This window comes from Aphelocoma coerulescens, chromosome 2 (genome assembly GCF_041296385.1).
Source record: "Aphelocoma coerulescens isolate FSJ_1873_10779 chromosome 2, UR_Acoe_1.0, whole genome shotgun sequence".
NCBI lineage: Eukaryota > Metazoa > Chordata > Aves > Passeriformes > Corvidae > Aphelocoma > Aphelocoma coerulescens.
This window is the reverse complement of record NC_091015.1, coordinates 37,312,681-37,325,055: the sequence shown is the minus strand read 5'-3', so window position 1 is coordinate 37,325,055 and position 12,375 is coordinate 37,312,681. Positions and strand designations below refer to the sequence as shown.

General features: G+C 33.5%; 1 protein-coding gene across 9 annotated transcripts in view; it reads left to right on the top strand.

Moving 5' to 3' along the window:
• LOC138106446 (diacylglycerol kinase beta) overlaps positions 1 to 12,375 on the top strand; it is a 425,706-nt gene that overhangs the window by 285,887 nt on the left and 127,444 nt on the right. For all 9 annotated transcript variants that reach the window (XM_069007051.1, XM_069007050.1, XM_069007054.1 and 6 more), the window contains one exon: positions 1,947 to 2,011. In XM_069007051.1, the coding sequence (XP_068863152.1) occupies positions 1,947 to 2,011 (65 nt within the window). The remainder of the gene's footprint in view (positions 1 to 1,946; positions 2,012 to 12,375) is intronic.

The following is a 12,375-nucleotide window of genomic DNA, read 5'->3' as shown; positions in this document are numbered from 1 at the left end:
ACAGTGAAATGTGGAATGACAATTCAATCCTTAAATATAATAGAAAAATACATGATGTATGTGATGTGCCTAAAGCAGGAAACTATGTACATCTTTTGAAACTACATAACAAGATCATAAAAAAAATTGAGTACCTTAATGGAGTCAGCACATTTAATGTTGCTACTAACTGATTTCATTTGATCAGTGATCACAAGTTTTGCCTAAAAACTTTATACTGTGTGACATCCTTATGTAGATAGTATGTGTGATATTTAATGAATTATGTATTGCTTTTTATTCATAATTGTATAATTTTATTTATATGTTATTAATCTATCTGAACAATTTGACTTCAATGGTTTGTATGTATTAAAGTTCATACATTTATCTTTTCAAAGCACACATGAATTAGTAAACCAAACCTTGAAGCTTGGGCCAGTCAGTTCTCTGGTGCATGCCCTGCTTAAGTTCTAGTAAATAAAAACCTTTATAAACACAAAGTGTTGCAGCCATGGTTTATATTAGTGGGTATCTTTATAATTGCATTAAATGCTTGCTTATTTTTTATTCAGATTAACATTGATTGGTTTAAATAAATTATTTTGAACCAAAGTTTTAGTCATATTTGGAATCATTAATAAATTATTTAATTATTTTATTTGGGTTTTTTTGCCTGCAAATTCTAATTCTCATTGTTCGAAAATAATTTAAAATGTTTCTAGATATAGGCTTATACTGAATTTAATATTTCTTTCAAAGTTTTAACCTTTATAGTTTCATAATCTTTTAAATTGGTAAATAATGGGTGGGGACCCATATATATGAAAGTTGGTTATAGTGACAGTTTTATTTGTAGTTTTTCTCAAATACTATTTGCATGGAAACTGGAATTAATTTAAATTTCTTACTAACTGAACTAACTCTTCTTATATTTATATTGATATATATCTGGAATTTTAGGACATAATTACAAAGACATTACAAATGGATTTCTCTGTGTTTACTATCCCCTGCAAGACTCAAGAGTTGGTGGATTTCATACTCTCATAACTCCTTTAATACATACATAAAAAATAAAAGATTAATTCCCAGTTTGTAAAGTTTTAATGATTAGTATGAGAAATAAATATTACATGATCTGGACTGAGGAAAAAATTCTCTTCATACTTGCAAAGGAGATACAAAAACTACTTTGAAAACTGATTCTAGCACATCAGTTCCAGCTATTCTATTTTCAACAACTCCCACCAGCACAATGGGTTGATTCTCTTCTAAATGTTATACACTTACATCATTCAGCTATTTCATTTCACATACATGTTTTTCAATTATATTATTAACATAATTTACTACATTTTAAAATATTGATTAAATTTATTTAATTAATAAATCTCTTTTTTATATTAAACAATATTTCCCCACATGATTTCACATCCTGACATACAGCAAATGGGGAATCTTCTAGGAATTATTCCTATTTTCTACCCAATTTTAGAGAAAGCTATTGAATGTCATATGCAGATATCAACTTGTATGCATATAAAGTAACTTTGCTGAATCTGTCACTCACTTTTACTAAAGAAATGGATTTCAAATAGCTTATTTGGTATTTCTAAAAGACACAACTGTGTCAATGGTCTTATAGTGAACCTTTACTATACCTGGATGTTATTTGCGGTATAAAATTTGAAGACATCTTCACTACAGAAAACTATCATGTTTGATTTGTAAAAAGAAGTAATGCAGACTGCAACAAGAATAATAAATTATTAAGTTCAGATACATCCCATTCTGGGAACAATGTACCTGTAAGCTTTCTAAGTGATAAGAGTATTGCTGTTGTAGAAAATGACAGTTCATGAAGCACCTTACAAATGATATGCATTTTTTACAGATTCAGTCTTCTGTTTTGCAATTTTCCTGTCACAATACATTCATGGTGCTTTTTCTTGTCATCCTGTTAGGACGCTTCAATTGCCCACAGATTCCATATCATGAGAGAAAAACATCCAGAGAAGTTCAACAGTAGGTAAGAATCTAAAAATACCTGCATATTAAAATATTTTTCCATGTTACTAAGATATGGTCTGTGAGGGGTTAAGTTTTGCACATCCTTTAAAATATTGATTCTTATAAAAGAGAGGAAATTGGTTCATTTTATATTAAGCATGGGCTTCCAGACTGCTTGTAGTGTAACTTTTTCATATCTGGTATTTCAGCTGAAATGAATAGCATTATAAATAAACTGTTCTCACAGGTGAAATGTTTGCCTTGTAAGACTAGCATGGACAAGATTATGCATTGTGTTTGTGAGGATCCCTGAACTGACACTTTGCCATTAGGCACTGAAGAACACTTCTTAGACAGCTGCAGATGGTGATCCTTATGTTTCATTCCCACACTCACACTAGTACATTGACAGGGGGCTCTTCCACATATACTCTTAGTAAGGGCAAGTGAATGCCATTTTACACATAACTGCTTTTATCATTAAGAAACTTTGTTTCTATAAAAAAAGTCAGGAGTGAGACTTTGCATCTGTTTCTTGTGTTGCTTTTTGAATCTTCAGTGCTATTGCAAAGCTTTTCTGGAGATTAAAAATGTATTACATTTACTGTAAATTCAATTATCTGGTTTGTTGAGTAGATAACATTCATAATGCAATGTTTATATTTGTTTCTTCTTATTTAGGTAATTTAGCAAGTAAGTTGTGGTGGTTAAAAGCAACATTTCAGAAACTTTAATTAGCATTTAAAGACACATGGGGAGAGAAAAGTAAAATACAACATTATTTGGGATAAACAGAGAATGTCTAGAAATAATTACTAACAGAAATGTTTTTTCACTGTGACCCCAACCATAGACTGTTTAGTTTTCCATGAGGGTGACCTGGAAAGTCTTCTGTAGATGCAGATCTTTGTAGACTTTAGGATGATAAAATATGCTGTTTGTGTTCTCATCTAAGAGCTGTACAGAATGATGTTCAAATATGTTTGAACATTATCTTGCTTACTGTTTTTACATTAAAAGTATATATTTTATAGCTAACAGTCAGAATGGGGGCTTTTTTTTCTGAAACACTCAATCTGTTTAGCATCTATGCAATGGCATACTCTGAACCCAAGTGTATATTTCAAGTAACACAATATGTATTTGTTTTCTGTGACCTCCTTTTCCTAGCTCTGATGCTTCTCATTCTGAAAGAATTATAGTAGGATAAGATCTGAACTCAAGCCTGATCTATGGATCCCTAGGTACTGTACCCTACCAGCAGGTCTAGAGATACTGGACTTTTAGCAAATGATGATATTCTAGGCCCTGAAGATGAAGCTAGTTTATCAGTGGTCTTTCTGCATATTTTCAGCAGTTGGCAATTATAATTTGTAAAAAGCTCGGCTAATAACATGAGTTTCAGATCAGATTTCATGTCACAATAAATCATATGCCATTAATAACATCTGCTAGCAGACTCACCTTGAAATTCATCTATATTTTAAGGAACCTGATATTTCTAACATTATCTTTAGGAAATTAATTACAAAAATATATAGTCGTAGTCCCTATGTACTTTGGTACTGTGATATTGAAAGAACTTGAAAAAAAGAAATGATTCTCTAGGTATTTAAAAATTATTCAGAAAGGTTATGCCTTTCTAAAAAACAGTATAAAGACTCGAGCAAAGTATAATAGAAACTGATATTGTAAAATGTGTTTTCTTTTGTCTAGTGAGAAAAAAAAGTGGATTTCTATTTCTGTTCAATAGAATTTTCCAGATGATGTTAGTTCACAAATCTTTTCGCTACCACTTATTTGCGTGGAGAAATAAGTCCATAATATGTTGCAGCAGCATTTTCCTGGAATGTGTGAAAAGAAACCCCTTTTTCAGTTGTCTGCTAAGCCCCAAAACTTAATTCAACAGAATGTAGAATTTTCTATGCAATCTAAATTATTTAGGCTCAGCAAGTCCAACTCAAGTCTGATTCATAGTGGGCTCTGTAGTTAACAGCACCTGCTCCTTTGAAAACCCTACATTACTCATTTGAAAATCCTACACTGTCATATGGGCATATCTCTTGTGATTTAAAAAAAGTAATTCTTTTTTGCTTTTATGTTAGTTTCCTCTTGCCTAATTTTCCAACATTTTAACTTCCACAGCTATCATTCAGAGCAGGTCGTTGCACTGAGGTTCTACTCTGAAAAATGAATATACAAAAATTTTCCTTACTGAAGAGAAACTTTAAGTTTGTATTGTGTGCAGAGATCTTTTGGAATCCACAGGTATTTGCTTCAGTGAAGTAATTTAGTTAAGTTTGGAGTTAGAGAATCTTTTACATTAAATCCTGGTAATCATCCTCAAATTCCTGAGGACATTCCTTGCCACTCTGACCCCAAAGTTCATGTGTAAATAGAGCATACTAATAGGAAAACACATCCTGACACATTCTACTTGTGTGGAAGCAAAATCTTCTTGCACTGTTTTTCTTCTCAAAATGAAGGTGAGAGAATATTGCAACACTTAGAATGGCTTTTTTTAATGACTGTTAGCCAATGTTGTGGCATTCTTTGGAACTAGGTCTTGGGAACTGTGACATATTCACAGTGTATTCACAGATTCTGGACATAAACACTTAGTATTACATGTATAGTAATACATGTATAGTATACATATAATAGTATACATGACTTATTAAAAATAAAAAGAAATAAATTAAGGTGTAGGTTTCTAAATTGTCTAGAGATAGTTGGACATATAAGTCTTTGGAGAATCTAAGTTTGTGTCAATATTCATGCGCTAAAAATCCACATTATCAATTGTTTCCTTTGCAATGAAGCACCTGGTTATTTGAGTTTCTTAAGAAATTGAAATCACGTTCCTTTGTCAAAAGGGTCATCTGTGTTCAGAAGTTTAATTTTCAATTAAAAAATACTTTATACATGCCTTAATATCTTGAAAATGTTATACTTGTAAGCTGTGATATGGAATGGCTCCATATAGTTTTCCAAATAAGGCTCAGCATAAATGTCTACCAGTGATTTTAAAATATACATTACTTGTTCCTAAACCCAAGTCTGGAAGAGAAGAATTCTGGTGATGGTTAAATAGTAGAGAATGGAAGTGAGAACACAGCAGTAGCATCCTGAGCTCTGTCAAAATAATGAATATTAATATGTCATTTTAATTATATCTTTTGATCATTAGCACACATTATCAGAAACCAGGAATGACATTGCATTAAGATTTAAATGTGTTCATCAACCCCAAAATCTCAGCTGTCACATTACCCACTCTACAGGTCTGAAGTGCTCACAACCCTGTGTTTGGGAAATCAGTTTCCTTCCCAGCATCTCCTGCTTAAGAGTAGGGTCAAACTTTCCGATGTAAGCGTGGAAGGGCTGAGTTAGTGCCAGTGGGGATAAAACTTGCAAAAGGCAGTATTTCAAGTGAAAGTATCATTAAACTAGGACATTCTGTTGAAATAATGATTCAGTTAGTCCAAAATGCCCTACAGGGAGATCTGTGTAAACATCATAGGCTCGATGCTGGGAATAACAGATGTATGAGTTATGTGACTGGAATATACACAAGGAAACAAAGAATATGTTCAACAAAAAAATAATTCAAGTTGATGTTAGCTTTTCTAAAACCATATTCAGTTCAATTAGGCATACTAATTTGACTCTTTGGCATCCTATAGCATAAAAGATATTTCTTAGTCTCAATAAACTAAAGCAGAATTTATAAATTCCATTTACAGTCTTAAGTATGTTGTCTTTGAAGTTTCCAAACATCACTCTATTTCCATCTTTTATGAAGAAAACTAAAGCAGAAAAAGTTCCTAATAGCTTGAGTTGTCATATTCCTGACCATATATTTTTGAGACTCCCTCTCAACTTGTTTAATTATGCTTTTATTTTGTGCTGATATCTATGCATTTAATCTCTAAGAAAGATTTTAAGTAATAGAAATTACTGATTTTACCGTGTTCGAGTGTTCTCCAGGAGAATAAGGAAGGGCCACAGCAAGAAAAGGTAGGAGAAATGGCAGATAAATTAGCAAGTTATTTCGTGTGTCCTGAGTACTGCACTATGCAATGTTATAGCATCATATCTTGGCTAACATTCAAAAAAAGGGAAAAAAATCCTGGTATGCATACCCTGTTACTGTATTCAAAAGCTGTATTGTAAGGGATGTCTAGTCCTGCCTGACAGCAAAGAAACCATAACACAGTTATTCCACTTGAATACTGGAATTGAAGTTCAAGTTTTGTGACTGAAAGTGAAAAAAATCAGTTTAAGAGCAAAATCAGTTGTGATGGGGTGAATTAAACGGTCTATTCTCATATGTGCTTGCCTTTGTTTTAAATTTGACTTGCTTCATCTTTGAATCCAACAGTCAAAATGTTTCATTTTGAAAAGAAAAAAACTGTTTTGATATTTTCATTATTCTTCCAGTTTTTCGGTTTGGGTGATGGAGTCTCTTGGATTGAATCACAACCTCACATTTTCAGTGAAGATACTAAGGATCAACACAAATTCCTAACTTTAATTGTAGGCCTTTCAGCTTCTCCTTCAACTTCTCCTCTCTTCCTAGTTTTGACTGATACGAAAATGCTTAAAAAGAAGACACTGGCCTCACAGAGAGACCAGATTGCAGGCATCTGTTACCTGTCCCACTGATCCCACAGGTTCCTTTTCAAAAAAGGAAAAGGCTGCAGGGAACGGTACCTCTGAACTCAGGCAGCATTGCTGCAAATGTAGTCATCAGAAGAAGCAAAGCAATGTGAAAATACTTGTGATAGAGTGCAAAATATTTTCCCACAGGCAAGAGATGTCTTGTAGTTAAACTACTACTCTGCCTAGCTCTTGGTTATAATGTTTATAGAGAGAAAGAAAGAAAAAACAAACTAGCATGTTCTTTTGCCAGACTTCAAACATGTAGTAGCCCACCTTTAGAAATAATGCCTGAAGCACATAATGTGTGCTTGAGTTGGGACAAAGGAAGATAGTTGGAGCACAAATCTGGTTTAGCCTGTATCTGCTGTCTAGAGAGCAAAATCACAGTAGTTTGCATCTGCAGTATCTGCACCTCTCTCTGATATAAGATTTCATGTTTTCTAGAAAGTGTTAATGGGCTAAGGCCCTCTGTTTGAGAGACTTCTTACTCTCCTAAACATTATTCTATAGCAGCTGTCTGGGAGGCTGGTGTGGTTGGGGAACCTTGGGTTCAGACTCATGAGGGCTAGAGGCAGTGTGCTGTATAAAATTTATGTTAAGCAGGAATCCTTAAGTCCTGGGCATGCCCTGGGATTTCAAAGTACATCTCTGAAAGCAGTGTGCTGTATCAGACCATAAGCAGAGCAGTGAATTTATGTTTGTATTCTTGGGGTCTGCAGCTATTGAGTTCACTACTGCAGGACTAAACTGGGATCAGATTTTGTACTGTTAGAGTGGTAAGGGCTGCTCATTCATTGGGCACTTCCATTGGGGAGGATCACCATTCTGCACTTTTAAAGACAAATGACTAACATATATACTAGTACTATTGACAAGATATGGGAATGTTGTCTTTTTTTTCTTTTAAGAAAGTTCTATGTTTATAAGATATGTAGTGATACCCAGTTTTTAAAGAAATAGTTTCTTTAGAAATTGTCGAGTAAAATGTATTTGGGTTAATGTCAAAGGGTTAAAATCATTGCATTTCCAGGAGACAGAACTGTTTATGGTGCAGAATCATACAGAGGGATTGGCCCAGCATGCATTGTGGAAGTAACAAACTGTTGATTTACAAAATGTCTATCCATATGCTACAGCCCAAGGTCAATAGAATCTAATTTTCTTCAACTGGCGTCAGGCTGGTGAAGAAATTTATTGCAGATGATGTTTTGTTACTCAGAGCAGGTCACTGAACCTTTTCTATGTATTGAAGTGCCTAGTGAATGTTTTACACATTCCTTAATTAATTAAAACTACTGCCTTTTATTACAATGCGTTAAAGGCAAATGTAACTCCATAGGAATTAAATCTTGGTCTCTTCCACAGTATAGTCCCACCATTTGAAATAACTGTGAATACACAATGACAGAAAAAGTTTTCTAACTTCTTTAATTTGTAGTAAATTCAGATGTGAGAGGAGTCTATAGTAGATGCGAAAAACACTGTAACAAAACTGCTAAACTACAGCTTGCTATTTGTTCCGTGTTGATGAAGTATGGTCAAGCATTTCTATACAAATCAATAAGGTTATTTTCTTTGTATTTTCATGAGCACACTAAATAGAGCACTTTGTAATAAAATTGGGTTTTATCAAATACTGCTTTTTTTTTTTTTGAGAGGGATTATAATCAGAACTAATGAACACTAACGTGGATTTGCAGCTTCAAGCTTCATTTTGAATGAATTAATTTTCAAATCTCAGAAGCAAATGGCAAATCTTTATGTAAGTTTGATGTGGCTATAATTCATGTTTACAACAGATGCTGGGTTTTATAAACAGTTCAGCAGCAGCCCTTTCTAATATATGTCACAAACCCAACAAAACCTTCTTTCAAAATCCAGTCCATATTGCTAAGTGGCCACAATGCACCTATATATAATATGATTGACAATATCCAATCCATTAAAAGCAACAAAATTAATTGTTAAGGGATAATTTTTACACTTCCTATTTAATAAACATAAACACAATACTCTTTAGTACAAAGAAATTAAAATTTAATCAGAACAATGAAAACCTTTTCTCTGAACTGTGGGTGCTTTATGGGGCTTTTTTTTTTAATCCTTTAATTCCGGTAATTAAACCCCTACTACAGTACACATAGATAATGAGGAGAACCCAAATACTCCTTTAGTACAGCAAAGACTGACACAATATACAGCATGTGCTTTTACTTGCCTTCTCCTTTAACTCACAAGAAATTGGTTCTTAGATTTGCATCCGATCCTGAATCTTGTGATTAATATACTCCAGATTCCAACTCTACACTCTGAAATTGCGAATTGGTTTGCATCATATTAGACAAATTTATGTAATTGGGAAGAAAATTTTGAAGAATGTAGCCAGTCCTTCCTAACCCTTTGTACTACTGTTCAGAATTCACTTTTAATAGATTACCTGAAAAGTAATGCTTTCAGCCAATATGTCAGTTCCTGATTAAGTAGCCAAAATTCTTATCTTATTAATTATATAACTGAAGCGATTTTAAGTACTTAATATATCAAATGAAGAACCTGTGTCAACATCTCCGTAATTTCAGATAACATTTTCCATTTGCCTCATTATCCCATTTGAAAGTAGTTTGCCTGGCTCATGTCTGTGTGTTTTCATGTAAGTATTTTGACTGTTTTCTGATCTGATTCCAAGTTCCTTATTTTTATTGCAATAGATTGCATAGCCCTTTCTAAGAAATGTGCAAAGCTAGAGGTATTTCCAAACTTGTAGTATGAAGTAAAGTATAATTTGTGTATCTCAGAAAATAAGATCAATCAATCAGATCTCTCTCAGTTAAAATTCTTATTCTCTTCCAATTTATATCTTCATTTTATTAACATAGGATTTATTTTTCCAAAGAAAATGTTTTGAAAATATTTGTTTTTAATATCACAGAGCAATTCACGTAATGCATTTTTATGAAAATTGAATGATAGATGCAGCTGAACAACAGTACCTTTGTTATAACTGCATTGTCCTAATGTTGCCTTCAGAATAATTTTGGAGTTTGATTTTACTTGTAAAATAATACAGACTACTACTTCTTTTTATTTCACCTGATAAGGACACAAGTATATAATCAAAATTGAGAAGTATTTGTCTTAGTATTGAAGATGTCTTTAGCATTGATATAACCAAATTTATGTTTTCATTCTTTCATATTTGCTTTTTCTTTTTAGATATTTTTTTATTTTGTGTTATGTAACGATAGCCAAAATATTATTTTTTTCAGTGTCTTTGTGTGTGTATGTGTGTGTGTGTGTGTGTGTGTATGTGTGTGTTTGTGAAACAAATTTTAAATACATTTTTAGAAAAAAGCACAAAGCAAAAAACATCACCAGAAAAATGTATTGGCTGACTTGGTGATTTAAAGGGAATGGCTGTTGCTTATTCTGATATGTGACACTACTACTATTGAAGCCATGTTTATCTAAGAGATAAAATTTGTTTAGAGTTATATTGTCCATCTTTCCCCCATGATGCTTCATAGTCTGCCTAACAGAAGTTCTGATGTGTTTTGGGAATACTATTTTGGTCATTTATGCCTTTGAGACTAAGTCATATAATTTCTTACATTCTTGCCATTCCTAAGACAGGCTTACTCATTTTAGGATATTTCTGTGTGCTGTCATGGCACTGAAGGAATTCCTCTCTGGCTTCTCTTACAATTCTATTGCTGAATGATTGGCAACTATTGATCTACATCTGCTTATGAAGTGGAAGATTAATGGATAGTCATTTTCTCTCACCATTGTGTAGGGCATTAGGACCCTGCTCTCACCTTTTCCTTTTGTCACACAGAGAAATTGTGGGAATTAAAAAAATTTGCCAGATTGCTCAAACAAAAGTAGTTCATGTTCAATTAGCCCTCTCTTTGCTCTTCAGGAAATACACATTGTATATGTATTATTTGTCTCGAGTGCTCTCTAATGTTCAGCTCTGGTTTGGGTAAAAGGGTTCAGATCAATGAGGCATGTGGCAGATTGTTGGCTAAGGGATCAGTATACCCCTGGCTCCTTCCAGCTCAAAATATCCAGGAGTACTTTATGGGGAAACTACCAAGATAGGATACAAGATGGGCAAAGAAACATGTGGAGAACAATGTAATTTTGGTATTGATTCTCAGAGTTTTAAAGTCAGGAGTTACAGATTTCTGAATTCCTTACTGATCAGAAATTGGGAGAATGAGCTTGATGTTTCTGTAATGTTTGCATGCCATGGCATAAAATGGACCACAACAGGAAAAGGAGAAAATCATTGGACATAACAACTGTTATCTAGTAGTTGCTTGGAATTTATTAAGCTTGGAAAGTTTTCAATTCTATCCAGTTTCAATCCCTGTAAGTCAACTTAGTTATGGCAGGAATTAACACTGTTCCTTAGGTTAATAAATTATTATTAATTTTTAAAATAATATTGACCTTAGGTTATTTTTTTTCTTCTGATGAGCTAAAATTCAGGACCAGAGTATCACTTGAATACACGTCATAGGAAGATGTATTAAAAGCTACCTAGGATTTTAATATAATAGTCAGAGGAAGAAGTTGTTTGTTTTGCCTTTTTTTTTTGTTGTTGTTCAAATTAGACTTAGGGAACAACTGCAAGTAATATGGTTTCCTGATTCTTGAGAACCTTTCAGTTACACTGTTTTTAATAAAGATTTGTCCATATGAGGGACAGCAAGGTCTGTTAACCTTTCTTGCAGCATGCTATTTCCGAGCCAATTATGAAGATGTCTAAAGGCATCGAATGCTCTTTGGAACAGTAACTTGTGATTTGGGAGTGTAATGGCCAACTGGAGAACTTTCTCTGTGGTTAGTGTATCTGTGCTCACAATATATAAAAAACAAGGGCAGCATTGATTTTTTTTTTTATGAGCTAAAATACTTCTTGGAATTTTTCTTTTAGTTGTGGTGATATATTAATAACTATAGTAACAGCAGAAATAGCAGAAGCTTCTTAAGTGATTTGGAGTTTGATAGTAAAGCCTTGAAGGCTGTGTTAAGTTGTCAATCTAGGGTTTTTATCAAGATTTTGTTGATGTTCAAAGAAAGAAAAAAGTGTTAATCAAAGAAATATGTTCTTCTTGCTGATATGAGGCAGCTGACTATTCACACTGAATGAAATCTTCAATATGTTTAGCTGCTTTGATTTCATAGAGAATTGTAGTGTAAATCTGCAGTGAAAGTGATTTGGGAACATACATTTAATTGACAAATTGTTGTGGGCTTTTCTAATTAAACCTGAGTGGATTGACCTAACTAAGTATGGCTTATCCAAAGAAACCTTGCAGAAGGAAAGCTGCACAGCAGCCAGGACACTGCAGCCATGGGGCTGTTTTTCACACTGGCATCATAGTGAGGGCAGTCAGCCAGGAAGAGGGAGTTTGGGGTTCAAGTCGCCCTTCTAATCAGATACACTCCTTTACTTGGAAAGTGTTTTAGTCACTAAACAGCAAAATAGGAGCAGGCCTACAATGCAAATGCAAATGTCATCTTTCACAGCTACAGCAGAAACACAGAAAACAAGTAAACAGGTGGGAATTTGACTGTCATGAGGTTGCCAGGTGAAGAGGCAGTTCTGTATTATTTAAAGTCTGGTGAAATACTAACTTTTTACTATATTGCTTAAATTATTAACAATATTTATCCACTACTTTAGCCACACAAGCAAAATAAGTATCA